Source organism: Myotis daubentonii, chromosome 1 (genome assembly GCF_963259705.1).
Source record: "Myotis daubentonii chromosome 1, mMyoDau2.1, whole genome shotgun sequence".
Classification (NCBI taxonomy): domain Eukaryota; kingdom Metazoa; phylum Chordata; class Mammalia; order Chiroptera; family Vespertilionidae; genus Myotis; species Myotis daubentonii.
Window position 1 is genome coordinate 94,900,360 of NC_081840.1, and position 17,231 is coordinate 94,917,590.

At 38.6% G+C, this 17,231-nt stretch overlaps 2 protein-coding genes across 6 annotated transcripts in view; one reads left to right on the forward strand and one right to left on the reverse strand.

Moving 5' to 3' along the window:
* Positions 1–8,742, forward strand: part of NUDT5 (nudix hydrolase 5) — a 39,245-nt gene extending 30,503 nt beyond the window's left edge. For all 4 annotated transcript variants that reach the window (XM_059711284.1, XM_059711302.1, XM_059711293.1 and 1 more), the window contains 5 exons: positions 77–172; positions 997–1,098; positions 3,887–3,895; positions 4,030–4,083; positions 6,214–8,742. In XM_059711284.1, coding sequence (XP_059567267.1) covers positions 77–172; positions 997–1,098; positions 3,887–3,895; positions 4,030–4,083; positions 6,214–6,323 — 371 coding nt within the window. In that variant the 3' untranslated portion in view covers positions 6,324–8,742. The remainder of the gene's footprint in view (positions 1–76; positions 173–996; positions 1,099–3,886; positions 3,896–4,029; positions 4,084–6,213) is intronic.
* Positions 8,743–9,196: 454 nt separating this feature from the next.
* The window catches only part of SEC61A2 (SEC61 translocon subunit alpha 2), a 31,642-nt gene continuing 23,607 nt past the window's right edge, over positions 9,197–17,231 (reverse strand). For both annotated transcript variants that reach the window (XM_059711264.1, XM_059711265.1), the window contains exons 8-12: positions 16,652–16,808; positions 15,714–15,911; positions 13,183–13,374; positions 12,646–12,722; positions 9,197–10,262 (exon numbers count right to left, since the gene is read on the reverse strand). In XM_059711264.1, the coding sequence (XP_059567247.1) occupies positions 10,076–10,262; positions 12,646–12,722; positions 13,183–13,374; positions 15,714–15,911; positions 16,652–16,808 (811 nt within the window). In that variant the 3' untranslated portion in view covers positions 9,197–10,075. The remainder of the gene's footprint in view (positions 10,263–12,645; positions 12,723–13,182; positions 13,375–15,713; positions 15,912–16,651; positions 16,809–17,231) is intronic.

Below are 17,231 nucleotides of genomic sequence, written 5' to 3' on the forward strand. Positions count from 1 at the left end.
GCAGCAGCTGTGTTAGGAGAGGCTCAAAGAAAAGTGGACTTCCGTCTCCCACCTCACAAATGATTTGGACTTCCAGGTCTCATAGATGATAATGAAAGCCCAGAAGCAGCTGCTCTGCGAGAGCTGGAAGAAGAAACTGGCTATAAAGGTGATGTTGCTGAATGTTCTCCAGGTTTGTATTGCTTTCCAGGGGTGCACTGGGGACAGACTGTTAGCCAAGCAGTAGATTCTTCTGTATATAAAAGGATTGATTCTTTGGGTGTTCTTTATGGGCAGAATTCAGATAACTTTTATTTCACCTAATTCACTGAAGAGAAATCCTAATTAGATTTGGGCACATAAACTTCCTGTCTCCTCCAAATGAGAGGAAGTTTGAACAGGAAGGCCCTGAAACTGGAGAAGAATTAGGAAATTGTGTTGCCTTCCAGAGTTCCTGACATCTGAGCTTTATTGTATACACACCTTATGCACATGCTATGCTCCTTTAGAGGTTTTTTTCTTCATGTAGTAAAAGAATTTACAACATGTTAGTAGTACCATCTAACCCAGCCGTGGGCAAACTACGGCCCGCGGGCCAGATCCGGCCCGTTTGAGATGAATAAAACTAAAAAAAAAAAAAAGACCGTACCCTTTTATGTAATGATGTTTACTTTGAATTTATATTGTTCACACAAACACTCCATCCATGCTTTTGTTCTGGCCCTCCGGTCCAGTTTAAGAACCCATTGTGGCCCTCGAGTCAAAAAGTTTGCCCACCCCTGATCTAACCCCTCAGACTTACCAAATGTTACTCAGGAACTCGGGGGAAAATGTGAGTACTGACTACTTGTATGCTCTACAGTCCTACAGCATATACTGACTAGAATAAACTAGTTTTCCTGCATCAATTCTGTGTTAAAGGAATTATGAGACCAGTCTTCTTCCGAAGACATTTAAGTCATGAAACATGACATCTGACTGGTGTCTGTAAAGAATACCTGCTGCTTCTCTCCATAGCTACATGTATGGATCCAGGTTTGTCAAACTGTACCACACACATCGTGACAGTAACCATTAATGGAGATGAGGCTGAAAATGTAAGACCCAAGCCAAATCCAGGTAAGTGAGCTACGTTGAAGGTAGATGAACTTCATTAAATATCTTTTAACTTCTAAGTTACTAGATTGATTTTTGATTGGTCAAAAGAATAATTGTCTTTTGCAGAAGCTTCATTAGTATTCCTGGCTATTTTCATAATCTTGTGTATTTTAGCATTTTTCTTTTACCTCTTATTTGATTTTTATGGTTTCTTCATATGAAATGTTAAATTACACATTTCCATATTTTCTGTATGAAGCTAAATAGTAAACAGTGAAGATCATCAAAATCACTGATTTTTGTCTTCATATTTATAGGAATGGCATAAGTAATTATTACAGAACAGTAGCTTAACTCTTCTTACTGAGTTCCATTATTTAGAAAAGCTTTTAATAAATTCTTTGCTTATTATTTCTTTGCAAGTTTGGAATTAGAAGCTTTAATGACTCTCTCAGTTCCCCACCACCCCTTTAAACAAGGTGATCATACATACACCACAAGAAATCCTGTATGAGAGCGATATCCTCCATTTCCCATCCTTTAGTTGTTCCTAAATGTTTTGGTATCCCATTGCAGCTTATTTTAAACTAGAGGCCTGGTGCATGAAATTTGTGCACGGGTGGGGGGGTGTCCCTCAGCCCAGCCCGCACCCTCTCCAATCTGGGACTCCTCTAGGCATGTCCGACTGCCCATTTAGGCCCGATCCCTGTGGGACTAAATCAATAGAATTTAGAATCCCCACAGGGGATCGGGCCTAAACGGGCAGTCGGGCATCCCTCTCACAAACCAGGACTGCTGGCTCCCAACTGCTCACCTGCCTGATTGCCCCTAACCACTTCTGCCTGCCAGCCTGATCACTTCCTAAACACTCCCCTGCCAGCCTGATGGGTGCCTAACTGCTCCCCTGCCAGCCTGATTGCCCCTAACTGCCCTCCCCTGACAGCCTAGTCACCCCTAACTGCCCTCCCCTGACAGCCTGGTTGCCTCCAACTGCCCTCTCCTGCAGGCCTGGTCTCCCCCAGCTGCCCTCCCCTGCAGGCTTCGTCCCCCCCAACTGCCCTCCCCTGCAGGCCTGGGCCCCCACCTAACTGTCCTTCCCTGCAGGCCATCTTATGTCCACATGGGGGCAGCCATCTTGTGTGTTGGAGTGATGGTCAATTTGCATATTACCTCTTTATTATATAGGATGCTTGATTTTTAAAGTAGCAAACTGATGTGGCAATTACACTCATAGGTATATACCTAATTATACTCCTAGAAATTGAAAGCAGGGACTCAAACAGATAACGTGTACACCAATGTTTGTATAACATCTCATAGTACCCTAAAGGTAGAAGCAACCTGAGGTTTCATTAACAGATGAATGGATAACAAAATGTGGTACACTCATATAATGGAATAACATTCAGCCATAAGAGAATAAAATGTGCTGATACATGCTACAACTTAGATAAACCTTGGAAACATTGTGCTAAGTGAAAGAAGCCAGACTCAGAAGGGCAAATACTGTGTGACTGCACTAAAATGAGATACCTGGAGTCAGTGCATTCATAGAGACAGAAAACAGAATAGAGATACAGGGATGGGGAAGTTAGTCCTTACTAGTAATGGGTACCAAGTTTCCATTTGGGATGATGAAAAAGTTCTGGAGATAGATAGTCCTGATGTTTGCACAACAATGTGAATCTATTTAAAACCACTAAGTTATAACTTTAAAAATGGTGAAAATGATAAATTTTGTGACCCAGGTTTCTATTATATTCTTACTAGAGGCCAGGTGCACAAATTCGTGCACCAGTGGGGTTCCCTCAGCCTGACCTGCATGATCAGGCCAAAACCAGCTCCCCCAGGGGGTCCCGGATTGTGATTGCAAGAGGGTGCAGGCCAGGCCGAGAGACCCCACCCATGCACAATAGAGGCCGAGGAGGGACACCGGAGGTTGGCCAGCCGGGGAGGGCCATGGAGGGCTCCAGGGCGTCTCCAGCCCATCTTGCTCAGTCCCGATCAGTCAGACCCCAGCAGCAAGCTAACCTACTGGTCGGAGCGTCTGCCCCCTGGTGGTCAGTGCACATCATAGCAAGCAGTTGAGTGGCATTAGCGTATCATTAGCATATTACTCTTTGATCGGTTGAATGGCCAACCGGACACTTAGCATGTTAGGTTTTTATTATATAGAATAGCCGTTTTATTTTCAAAGACCAACATGTTCTGAGTTAGCACTCATGCAGATTGCGTAGATATTGAAGTGATGTTAAGAAAAGATGGAAGGCCCTGGCTGGTGTTCTCAGTGGTTAGAGTGTCGGCCCAAGCACCTAGGTGGCAGGTTCCATCCCCTGCCTGGTTGGGGCACATGCTGGAGGCAACCAATCGATGTGTCTCTTACATCAATGTTTTTCTCTCTTTCTCTCCCTCCTTTTCACTCTCTAAAGATCAATAGTAAAAATATCCTCGGGTGAGGATTAACAACAATAACAAAAGGTGTAAGTGGGATGGGTGAGGTTTCCAGCATCTGAAGCAATTAGAAAATATTCTCCTTCCTCCCTCCCTCCCTCTAAAGTTGACAGGCAGCCACCCTCCGCCTCCACCTTTCGTTTTGTCCAGGGACTGCTACTCTCAGATTCGCAGGTCCCATGCAAGCATGCATTTAACTTTCCTCTCAATCCCACTACTTCTGGCTCCTGGGCCAGAAAGCATGTTAAGCAGCCCTCCTGAGCATTTTATAGCCTTTTTTATTTGTCTCACACAAAAATCTTCCAATGTTTTACCACTCCAGGCCTTGCTAAAATTTTCTCCTTCTGTTTATTTTCAGGAGATGGAGGTATGTTATTCAACTCCCAGTGGCTGACAATGTGTATGGCTTGAAGTAGTGGTAATGGCCACAGGCATTTTGTGTTGTTCTGGTAGGCTCCCCTGTTCTTTAGCTTTGTTTTCACCTGCAGTTTGTTTGTTTAGAATTTGTGGAAGTAATTTCCTTACCAAAGAATGACCTGATGAAGAGACTTGAAGGTAAGCTTTCTTGAGATTATTACCCAACTTTCTCCAGTTTCCCCCTCCCCATCCCCAGCAAAGGGGAACTAGATAGAATTGTTTCTTTATATTCTTCCTCCTTAAAGTCAAAAACCTAGAAACTATTGTAAAACTGCAGTTGGACAATAATAATTTTCCTTTCTGGTGGCATAGAATTTGAAAATAGAGCAAAATGTTCCATGTCAATGAAAGCTTTCAGCCGGGGGCTTTTTTCTCCTATAGAAGGGTCAAAATTATATTCCTGCTAATTAGCCCAAACTATTCTACACCTTAAATCTTTAACCCATGACAATGCAGTGGCATAATTAGCTGTCACTTAGCTGATTCTCAAATATGCTAGTATGTTAGTTGGTTCTTTGTGCAGGTATAAGCTAAAGGAGAATTGAACAATATTCCTTCTATAAATATTGATATCTACTATATGCTAAGTGCAGTGTGCTGATATAATCAACCATACTAACTAGCAGTGTGACCCTTAGTAAATTATTGGTCATATGTTACATTGTGAAATTCCTAGCCAGCCCATCTGTTAGGGATTTTGTTAAAATAAATAAATAAATAAATAAATGTTATATGGACAGGTGTCCTTTGATATATGTACATCAGGATATACTGTACTGTAGACATGACAGAGGCCTTTTAAGAAGCTTCTCTATGCAGGCTGGGTAGGTGCCTATGCACTCATTTAATTTTTATTCCAAAAATTAATTCGAATCCCTGTTTCACCTGAAGCTTCAGGTGAAGAGAACAGTCTCTTTCTTCCTTAGGTACCAATGGCTTACAGTTTTATTTCTAATGTCGATGTTGCTTATTTCAAAAGTAAAGTAGGTCTTTCAAAAACTGCTGTGATTTCAGATTCCCAGAAAGTTTCCATTCCTACTTTGCTGTTTTAAAAACTAGACCTAAGGTAAAAGCCACCTCCAGATTCAAAGTCAAAATTAGAAGTACTTGTACTGAAAAGACTCAGTCATTTATTAGGTATTTCCTCAGATAAAGCCATGGCCATCAATTTCAGGCAGGATTTAACTTTGAGTCTGACAGATCTGACTGGATTAGAGGCTCAAAGATGTATTAGTTATGACTTTGAACAAGTTTCATAGCCTCTCTGAGCTTTTCTCATGTATGGAACAATAGATAGCCCCTGTGTCTGAGGAGACATGAGTAAACGGGATAATGTTGACACACAGTGCTTAAATGTTATATGCTCTCTTTTTATTATTTTTTTATACCAGAAAATTGTTTAGATTCCTTCCACCTAAGTTAACTTCCCTTCTGGCCTTAGAAGAGGGGAAATAAAGAGCAAGAAAGGGAGGAAGGAAGAGGGTTATATAGAAGGGGAAGGGGTAAAAGAGCCAGTTTTCCTAGCTTTACTAGAATCGAAAGATAGTAATCAAATCATTTATTCATCACATTTGAGAAGTAGAAAGGAAGGTTTTTGAGTTCAGTTTGCTACCAGGAATAAGCTTTCAACACTTACCAAGCACCTGCATTCAGATGAGTAGGACATAAACCTGCCTCCAATGATTAAAATGTCTCAGCTTGTCCCTAAACAAGTGACTAAGAAAACAAGAGACAAATTTGAAGTCTGATAACCTCCATTAAGTTCTTTGTAATAAGATTCTGAGATCTCATTCTTGATAGAATTCTAATCCTATCATGCACACAGTTAATGTGTATGTGCAAAATTATCTATCCCCTAGCAGCGGGAAAGACACACGAATGGATCTTCAATAAATAACTGAGTATTCATAACTATATAGCTTCATAGTAGCAGAGTCCAATAGTGAACTATAAATGAAAAAGTGAATCTATAAAGCTTTGCTATTTTAACACACAAAATCATCATCTCTGATATGTATACTCTTCTATCTTTATTCTTTAATTTTTTGTTGTTCTTGTCCCAAGCTGGAATGTAACACTGCTTCTATATCCTCTATTCTTCCACTAGAGTAAGATCTTTGAAGGCAAAAAATGTCTTGTTCACCACTGTATTACCAGCATCTAGCATAGGGACTGGTATATAGTAATTGCCTAGTAAATATTGAATGACAAGGGGGTATTATCTTTTATTAACATCATTGTCTAACGTGTCTCCTTTGCTTCCTGTAGCACTGGTAACTGAAGAACATCTGACAGTGGATGCTAGGGTCTATTCCTATGCTCTGGCGCTGAAACATGCAAATACCAAGCCATTTGAAGTGCCCTTCCTGAAATTTTGAGGCCAGAGGAGAGTAGCCATGTTTTTGTTTTATAAATGAGGCCATAAGGTCTCCTTCACTGAGACTTTGTATTCAGCTAAGTTTGATGGAAATGTAAAATTACCTTTTTCATAAAATAAGAACAACAAAAAATGCATGTGGTGGTATGGAATTATAATTATAGGTAGGCTGTTGCCTTCATTTAAATGCTAAATGCAAATACGTTTAATCCATTTTTTTTTAACTTCAGCTGTTATCTAACCTAATCCAAGAAATAGGGGTTAGAAGAGACCTGAATTCTAAATTAGGTCAACTACTCCTACCTCAAACTCCCAACATAAAATTCTATAGCCGATGGCCTAGCTGATTTTACTCAGTGTTTTAGAGCGTTGACCCTAGGACGGAAAGGTCACGGGTTCAGTTCCTGTCAAGGCTGTACCTCAATTGCAGGCTCAATCTGATCCCTAGGCCCTGCCTGCAGGAGGTAACCAATCCATACGTCTTTGTCACATCGATGTTCCTCTTTCTGTCTTTTCCCCTCCCTTACACACTCTTTAAAAATCAGTGGAAAAAATATCCTCTGGTGAGGATTAACAACAAAAAATTCTATAGCGGAGTATAGACAAATTATATTGTTTAAAAGAAACCTTTACATTATTTAAAGGAAACCAATAAAGGGACTCCTATTTGAATTATCTGCTATATGGAATTAATCTGTGTAGCAAAAGATATAAAACCCATAGAGTAACATTCATAAGCCAATGTTTACATTTAGCTATTGTCATTATATCTACCTACTACTTTAGTAATGAAAAATGGTTAATTTCATTCACTATAAGAAAGTTAAGAGGCTAATGAAAATATAAGGCCCTTCCCTCTAAAGCAGCAGTTGCCAACCTTTCAGACCTCACGGACCACCAGTGGTCCACGGACCACCGGTTGGCGACTGCTGCTCTAAAGCATGTGGACATATTTGAGAATCTCATTTCCTATCCTTACCTCCAAAAAGTAACTTGAACTTCTGAAACACCAAATCCATGGTAGTAAGATTTACATAGTTTGGGGCATTATTGTCTTGGTATTCAACCATGAGTGCAGCAGCAAGGTTAACAAGTACCAGAAACCCATTATAAACTACTTTAAAGGAAAAAACAGGGTTGTTTCTGGTTCAGGCCATGCCTAATGCCTGTCATCCAAAAGGTCTACCAGGGTTACTGGGCCATTTCCTTACCTCCTGAGCCAAGGCTCTTGGGTTGACTGTATGGCCTCCAACAACTCTAGAATCACTGGTTTTTCAGCTTACCTCCCAGAAAAAGTCTCAGGATGATTCTCACTGGCCAGCCCTAAGTCATAATTTGAGCTCTGGACCCAGGGGGTAAGCCAGGCCACTCAGAACCAGATAAAATCAGGGTACTAATGCCAAAAATGCTGCAGTATAGTTCATCTGTCTACAGGTTCACTCTCTTTTCCAGATACTTTGATGAACCTAAATATTAGACCATTAAATTATACTTAAGGATAGAATTATAGAATCAGAAAACTGCATAGATCAAGTCTACTTTCCCAATACATACTGTGAAAATTAAGCCCCAACTACCTGCTCTAATGTAGCCTTCCCTTGTGCAATACCCTCATCACTTTTTGTTTCTTACAGAAACAGACTTTTTAAATCTTCGTTAAAAATACAGTATTATATATGCCCCCCTTTTTCCCCCATTGACCTCTTCCAGCCCGCCCCTACCCCCTGCCCCAGGCCTTCACCCCCTACCTCGGGCCTTCACCACCCTATTGTCTGTGTCCATAGGTTATGTGAATATACATGCATACAAGTTCTTTAGTTGATCTCTTCCCACCCATCCACCCACCCCCACCTTCCCTCTGAGATTTTTCAGTCTGTTCCATGCTTCTGTGTCTTCTGGATCTATTTTCTTCATCAGTTTATTTTGTTCATTAGATTCCACATGAGTGAGATCATGTTTTAAACATGGGCATCATAATTCTCCAGAGATCCTCATCCTTTTCCCTCTCAAGGACCAAGTCCTCTAATCTCCCTTATTATTACCCTACTTCAAAATCAAGAAATAAGGCATATGTAAAATACAGACTCTAGCTAAGACCTGTCTCTCCAAATAGAGCAGCTCTTCCTAAGCCACCCCCATGGGAACTGAGAAACATACTCTTAACTCTTAATGAAGAGATATGCATAACCCGATTGTCCTGTTTTCTGCTCCTCCTAAGAGTGCAATGTATAAGTGACAGCTAAATCCTAGAACATAACCCTAACGCCACTTACATTATCTATAAACATCAAAGACTATGCTTTGGAAATTAGTTTGAGAACTTGCAGTCTGAACATTTTCATCGGCTGGCACTGTTAATTTGTCAGAATTTAAAATTTGAAGGTTTCCCATAAAAGCCTTATTTTTTACCTTCTCTTGGGGGGGAAAAAAAATCAGATATTAACACCAGGTCTCTATTTCTATGGCTGGTCTTCAGCCCAAGAATGGTTGACCATCCTTGCTGTCCTGCCTTGCCCTTGTAAGTTATTTGGCTTTGTGATCAGAAACTAAGTAAGATATACTTCCAACGATGGAAAACCATACTTCTGAAAAGGAAGCTTTTCAAAAATTAAGTCTGATCTCTTTTTGAACAATAAAACACATGCTCTAAAAATGAATTATTGATAAAGAACTGCTATTTCAAATGGGGGCTGGGATATCATTTAAGACCACTGTTTTCCTGCTTCCAAATGTTAGTGACATAACTGAGCAACCTTAAGTTGGTCACTGTCCCTCAATATTTTAGGATTATGCACTAAACTAATTACATTTGACCTCTTGCAATAGGCATCGCGGGATAGACTTTGTATGAATACAATAAACCTACACAAAGCATTTAATTTCAGATTTTTTTTATTTTTCCAACACAACTGAAACAGTTGTATTAAATAAAAGTTTATTGTCTACTGTTTACACTCATGTTGCTGCTACAAAGTACAACAACGTACACAGATTCCTAGCATGAATTACTCATTGTTCACCCCCACTGAACTACAGACATTGCTTGAGAATTAGATCTCTGCTTTAGGGATTTAAAAAAAAGAAAAACACAACTGGGGCACAGTATCTTGAAAGAGCTTTCTCAAGTGACTTGGAATTCACAGGCATAGCCAATACAGCAAAAACAGCACCAACCGTGCTGTCACTGGGAAGAAAGAATGGAAAACATGAACAGTAGTTAGAAGCAGTTTTTCTAATGCCAGAAGCTTGAAGAAGCTTCGCTTTGCCCATCTGGGCTAAGTGGCTGCTTTGAGAAGGGACAAAAGTGAAGGGATGAAGAGGGAGGGCTGGAACACGGATACTACACAGAAAGTATAAAAATTATATCTAAAATATAGATCAGCCCAAAATACTGGAAAGTGGCAATTTGAACTATATTTATTTTTAAACAAGTGGGGGAAATACTGAGTGTTTTGAATGTGTGCAAAACTGATCCACATTACCTCACCGTCAAAACTGAACACGGCAAGGCAGGTACATTGGTTTCCAGCATCACAGGCAAACTACATGTATGTTTTCTAACGAATAATGTAAACTTCAGTTTTAAGGCAGCTGGTACTAATGCTGCACACAGGCTTAGCTCGGTGCCCATTTCAGAAATGGGACAGTTAGCACTTAAAAAAAAAAAAATGAGGGGAGAAATGGAGAGTCAGCATTATTTGACAAAAACAATGTGTCAAAATGTTTTCCCTTCACACAAAAGTATTGGAACATTTAGAAAAACAAAGCACCCATCCCACCTACTTCAGCCTGTTCCTTAACAAATATTTCAAAATACTGATAAATAATCGTGACTGCGAGCAGAATTCCAGTGCCAGAGCCAATGGCCCCTAAGAAGTCAGCCAACACTGACAGGGCGCCAATACACAAACCGCCGAATGCAGCTGCGGTGGGGATATACCTAGAAGACAAAACCAAGTTAGGCAGCAGAGGGAACTGAAAAGGGGCCACAGAAGCAATAACATGTCATGTTGAAGTGTGATTCATCTAACGGAACAGTCTGCAGTACTGCTGGGTTGTCCATAGCACTTACATGTTGATGAAAACTGACTAAGGGAATGACTTACTCCCTGATTTTGAAAAGCCAGTTAACAGCCAAGAAAGGCAATGATTTTGATCAGATCAGAATCTTCAACTAGATTTAAGTATTAAAATATTTAATATTTTTAAATGGGTAACCTTCATCTCCCTCTTCTAAATGAACAGTGAATTTCAAAATGATTTCTAAATATATTTATGTGACAAGATTTGGATAATTCTCTTCCAACAGTAACTTGACATTGGCTGCATGTTATAACCACCTGGAGAACTATTAAAAATAATGGGATTGTATTTAAAATACTCCAGAAAGAAAAACAAAAAAGATTAGGGTTGAATGAAAGAAGAATAACTACTAAAGTTGGATATACATGGGTACATGCAGATTCATTATACTATTCTCTGCAATCTGTGTTCTCAATAAATAAAATTTAAATATAAATACTAATGCCTTTTCAACAATTATGGAACAATTGGATATCCACATGCAAAAGAAAGAATCTGAATGCCTATCTCACACCAAACAAAACTTCGCTCAAAGTGGATCATAGACTGAAATCTAAGAGCTGAGACTCCTAAGAGAAAAAATAAATAAATCTGTGACCTTGGGTTAGGCAATGGTTTCTTAGATACAACAGCAGCACAAAGCATCCAAAGACAAAACTGATATATTGAACTTCATCAGAATTAAAAACTTGTTCGTCAAAGGATACCATCAAGAAAGTGAAAAGGCAACCCAAAGAATGACAAAATATTTGTAAATAACATACCTAACAAGAGACATCCAAAATATTTTTTTAAATAATCTTACAACTCTCAGTAACAAAAAGATAACCCAATAAAAAATGAGCAAAATAGCCCTGGCTGGTTTAGAGCTAATCAGCCCAGGGACCAAAGGGTCATGGATTTGATTCCCAGTCGAGGGCATATACCTCATACTTTGGTTTGATCCCCAACCCAGGTGGGGCGTCTTTGGGAAGCAACCAATCCATGTCTCTCTCATCGATCTCTTGGATCTCTCACCCTCCTCTCTCCCTTCCACTCTCTAAAAATCAATGGGAAAAATATCCTTGGGTGAGGATTAACAAAAAACAAAGTAAAATGAGGAAAACATTTGAACAGACATTTCTCCAAAGACAATACACAAATGGCTGATAAACACATGAAAAGCTGCTCAACATCATTACTCATCAAGGAAAAGCAAATCAGAACCACAATGAGGTATCGCTTCATACCCAGTAGTTGGCTATATACTAATCAAATAGCAAAAACTAGCGCTGGAAAGGATGTGTGGCAATTGGAACCTTCACACATATACAGCCCCTCTGGAAGACAATTCGGCAGTTCCTCAACATGTGAAACAGTTACTATATGACTCAATTCCATTCCTAGAGAAATAAAAACATACTTCCACACAAACTTTCTACAAGTATGTTCATAACAGCCATTATTCATAATGGCCAAAAAGTGGAAACAACCCAAATATCTATCAACTAATGAATGGGTAAATAAAACATTATCCACACAATGGGATATTCACAGATAATGAACTTTGAAAACACTATGCTAGTAAAAAAAAGCTATTCATAAAAGATCACATATATGATTCCTTATGTATGAAATGTCCAGAATAGGCAGAGGGTAAAAAGTTTCCTGGGGCTGGAGGGAGGGGAGAATGGGGTTGGAATGGGAAATAACTAATGGGTACAAGGTTTCTTTCTGATTGGTGAAAATGTTTTTAAAATTAGAGTATAAAGATTACACACTCTGAATATACTAAAAAATTTTTTAAAAACACACTAAACCATATACTTCAAATGAGTGAATTACACAGTATGTGAATTATACCAATGAAGCTGTTTATCAAAAAAACTGATGCCTGGGACCCCCCCACTCCAGACCAAAGAAATCACCATTCCTGAAGATGTGATGTTAGTAGTTTTTAAAAGCTCCCAAGGTGATTTTCTGTACAGCCAGCCAACAATGAGAACCTCCCATCTACATTTTAACACTTGGCTAAACTGTGAAGGGGAACACAATTCCAATTAAACTAATTTAGTTGTCATTTTGATGTGGAGAACAATTAACTTTTATGTTCAAGTTTGGTCCTTTTGTGTGAAGTAGAAATGCTGAAAATATAAATTTAAACAAATAAAGAATAACATTTGGCAAGAAATGAAAGATTGAAAAACTGAGTATATGTTGCCTGCCCCCACCCTGCAAAGGAGGAAATCAAATGACCTTACCTATTAAGCTCATGAACCATAGAGGTATCTCTGTGGCCCCTCATTACCATTTGCTGTTCTTTAAGCTGTTTAGCTACCTGTCGAAAGAAACACAACTTTTAAAATCAAACTAACATTTCACTGTTCACTATCTACCCAGTTCTCTGTGAAGGGCTTTCTATACACTAATAAGATAACAAGAACCCTGAAGTAGGCACTGTCATACCATTCCTATTTTAAACCTGAGGATACTGAGGCTACAATACTGCACAACCACGTTACCCATAAACTAAGCCAGCGTTCTCAATCTTTTTTCACTATCACCTTCCTTAAGAAAAATTAATACTAAGAAATATTTTGTCAGGTAGGGTTGAGCTTTGGAGAGTCACAAACCATTATAAAGTCTATGTTTCACCTACCAGGAACCAATTTTTAACCCTATGGGGAGGTCATATTACTTTATTATTAATGTATGAATTAAAATTTAATTTACAAAAATAAGATCTGACATCTAAAATTTATAAATTATTTTTATTTTAAAATAAACCAAATACTTACATCTTTGGCTGAGGAACCAGACACCTCTATCCACGTCTTAGAAAAGAATGCACATGATCCCAGCATAAAGATGATATAAACAACCACATGGACAGGATCCTCAAATATGGCACCCATAGACTCAGGAGGAGAAAGATAATAACAAAGGCCTCCAACTGGGTAAGAGCGAGCAGGTCCTCCCCCACTGACATCCTACAGAACAAGAAGGAAGAGAACAACTGGCCAACCTAACTTGTCAAGCATACATTTTTATAACTTTTCAAACTCCTCAAAAATTAGGACAACGGTATAAGCTCAAAGCATCTACAGCTAATGGCTATAAATAACTTAAGGATTTGCTTTTGTATCTAATATCTTCATTCCTTCAAAATTATATAGTGAACATCTCTTACATGAAGATGTAGGTATATTAATAACAGAAGAATGATTTAAGAAAAAAAATCTATGAGAAGATAGAAAAAAGACTACATTTACAGTCAATCTCTCTCTTTTTTTTTTTTTTTTTTGGTTAATCCTCACCTGAGGATATTTTTCCTTTTTTTTTTTTTTTTTTTTTTTTTAAGCAAGTGGAAGGGAGGGGAAGAGACAGAGAGAAACATCTATGTGAGAGAGAAATTGAGCCTCCAACCAAGGTATGCAACCTTGACCAGAATCAAACTTGGGAGCCTTCAGTCCTTAGGCCAACACTCTATCCAGTGAGCCAAACCAACTAGGGCTATAATCAATCTCTTATTAGAATCTGAAATTTTCTGAACTATATAAGAGTATGCAATGAAGGTCTGGGGAAAGGGCGGGAGGAGGGAGGGTCAATGGGGAAAAAAAGAGGGGTACATCTGTAATACTTTCAACAAAAGATAATAAAAACATAAAGAGTTTTATGCAACACAATAAAACCCTTACACATGATTCTTTCATTTCTAAGTATTCTATTAAGAATGCAATCAATTGAAATATTGACAAGTCTAACAACTCACTGCATAACGTTTGTATAAGAGTCTTGATAAATATATACAATGAGATTTTTAGCAACACAAATATTTAAGAATTTTTATAATAACAGAAATGGGACCAGCATGTACTTGCTCTTATTAAGTAAAAATTTTGGGATATAGGGTGTGAGAAAGCAATTTCTGGTTGCAAAGATTAATTTATCTTGATTCTTGAACTTATAACTTCCAAATAATTCTTTTACTGTGCCCCTAGAATTAATATTACCAAATCAAAAGCATTGTTTATAGACAAATTCAATTCCCCAATAATTCTCTCATTTAAAAAAAAAATCTTTGTCAAGGTCACAATATATTCTATACAACCATTCAATGCATTTATTACTTTGTAATTTTTATAGTAATAATTATAGCTGGACTATTAGTTCATGAAGGGAGAAAAAGATTCCTCCCATAATCACAGGTAATCAAATTTCTGTTAAATGAATGGAAAAGGAGTATTACAAATAGAGCAAATCCTATTTCCTCCAACTAACATTCAAAAATCACTGTCTTGCTCTAACCGGTTTGGCTCAGTGGACAGAGTGTCGGTCTGTGGACTGAAGGGTCCCGGGGTTCAATTCCAGCCAAGGCCATGTACCTTGGTTGTGGGCACATTCCCAGTAGGTGGTGTGCAGGAGGCAGCTGATCAATGTTTCTCAATGTTTCTCTCTTATCGATGTTTCTAACTCTCTATCCCTCTCCCTTCCTCTCTGTAAAAAATCACTAAAATATATATATATTTTAAAAATCACTGTCTTACCCTGTTAAACTTCAACTTTCTTTTTAAAATTATCTTCAGTAAAAGCACAGACATAATCAGTCACTATAACTTAAAATGTAAAAGATAGTATATTAAGATAAATGCACAATATATTAAGCACCATACTTCAGTATAATGACTAAAAATAATATTCTTTAATGCAATACAAATTCTAGAATTGCATACTCTGCAAAAGAATAAAGGATCTTAGTATTTTTTAATTCTATAATTTTAAAGGAGAAAAATACTCCTTGGTCAGGTGATAGAATTTAAACCAATCAGAATTCAATCCAATCCCACAATTAACACTTCAGTAACAATGTGGCTGAACTGCTTTAGAAGAAGCTCTGATACAAGGTACCTATAAAAGGAAGTCAGAATTTACTGGATTCTATTTCTAGCATCTGTTCTCTTTTTAGTTTAGTAATTACACGTCTGTCTCCAGCCCAGTTAATCACAAACTAGTTTAGTGCCATTCAGGCTATGAAAAACAGGGAGGATGATTTCTGTATTCCATATATAATCAACAAATAGCTTCTTTTTAAAAACATTATTCCAGACAATAGTGGAATGAGATTACAAAACACAGAATCATGAGAACCACTGTAATTTTAGCCTAAAAGATCATTCAAAGGAAATGCAAAAATGCTTCCTACTTAAGTGACTCTGAAAATGTTATAGCAACTACTTCAATTATGGCTCATCTCTTTCAGTTAAAAATATAACCATGAAATGCAAATTTCAATAAATGAAAACACTTGAATAAATAATAAAATACTCACTGCCCACTGTCCTAGTAAATTAACTAAAAAGTTGCCACTGAATCGAACAGATAGCATCTGGGAAATAACATAGAGGTTTGACACCAATGCTGACTGAAGAATAATGGGGATGTTTGAGGTGTAGAAGAGCTTGATGGGGTAGCTGCTGTATTGTCCTCGATACCGAGCCGACTTGATGGGCAAGTCAACACGAAATCCCTACAAAGTGAAAATTCAGAGTAAGAGGAACTGTACATCCTATATAATAAAAGCATAATATGCAAATTGTCCCCTCAACCGGGAATTCGACTGCTCACTATGATGTGTGCTGACCACCAGGGGGCAGCAAGGAACATGGTGGGTATCAGTGATGCGGCGCTGGTAGCAGGCAGCAGTGGAGGCACTGCCAGCCCCGATGGGCACCAATGAGAGTGGGACACAGAGGGATGGTGGAGCAAGTGAACTGGTGGCACCAGGCCAACACAGGTGTAAGCAGGGCCCGATCGCCCCACCAATCACCCCACAGATGGCTACCAGTGGCGGCAGGGCCGCCACCTGGCTCCCAGGCGCTGAGGGAGTCAGGCAGGGTCCCGATTGCCCTGCCAATCACCATGCAGACAGCAAGCAGCGCTTCGATTGCCGGCTAGGCCTAGGGAGCACACCTGTCCACAAATTTCATGCACCGGGACTCTAGTATCATATAAACAATACAGAAAGCCAAACCAGGAACAGTAGGGAGTATGAAAAGATAATGATAATAAAACTTAACCCTTCCACACAAAGGCATGCAAACAGAAATCCCTTTCTATTTCATTTTCATTCTACTTTGTTATTTACACCTCTGTTTCTAAAGAAAGGAATTATTTGCTTGACTAGATTCCGAAACATTGACTTATTAGAAACTAACATTTCAAATAAAAATCCACATCCCACTTATTTCAGAAAGAAAGTATACTTACCTGAAAATATATAACAACAGCAAACACAAAAACAGTAGCAATGAGGTTCATGAGATTGGGCAAGTTCTGACGGTAGAAAGCCTCCCTTAAAGCTCGGACTTTGTCGGTCCTGGTGGCCAGTAAATGAAAGAGAGCTATGACTGCACCCTCAAACTCAGTACCTGATAAACCAAGAGAAAAATTAACTGTAGACGCCAAAGTTATCCCAAAGGTCAAAACAAATAATCTTGAAACTACAGTACTCAGCCAAAAATATGAGTGAAAATAATTCATCAGTATTTGTGATATAGCCATATGTGGAGCTTCTAAAATATTTTGATCATTGAGGCAAAATGTATGTTTTTTAACATAAATTTGAAGTTTCTCAAGAGAAGTTTCTTGATGGAAACAACCAAAGTAGAGTAAGCCAAAAAAATATTTCATTCATAATGCTTTGCTTCTCCTTTACTTTCAAGAAGGGAAGAGAGTACTGGGGTAAGGGGAGGGTTGGCAGCAGCAAAGCAGAGTAGAGGTCAGATTCAAAAGATATATGTTACTCTACCAAGCTTGCCTTTTAAGTTCATTTTACCAGGAACATTAA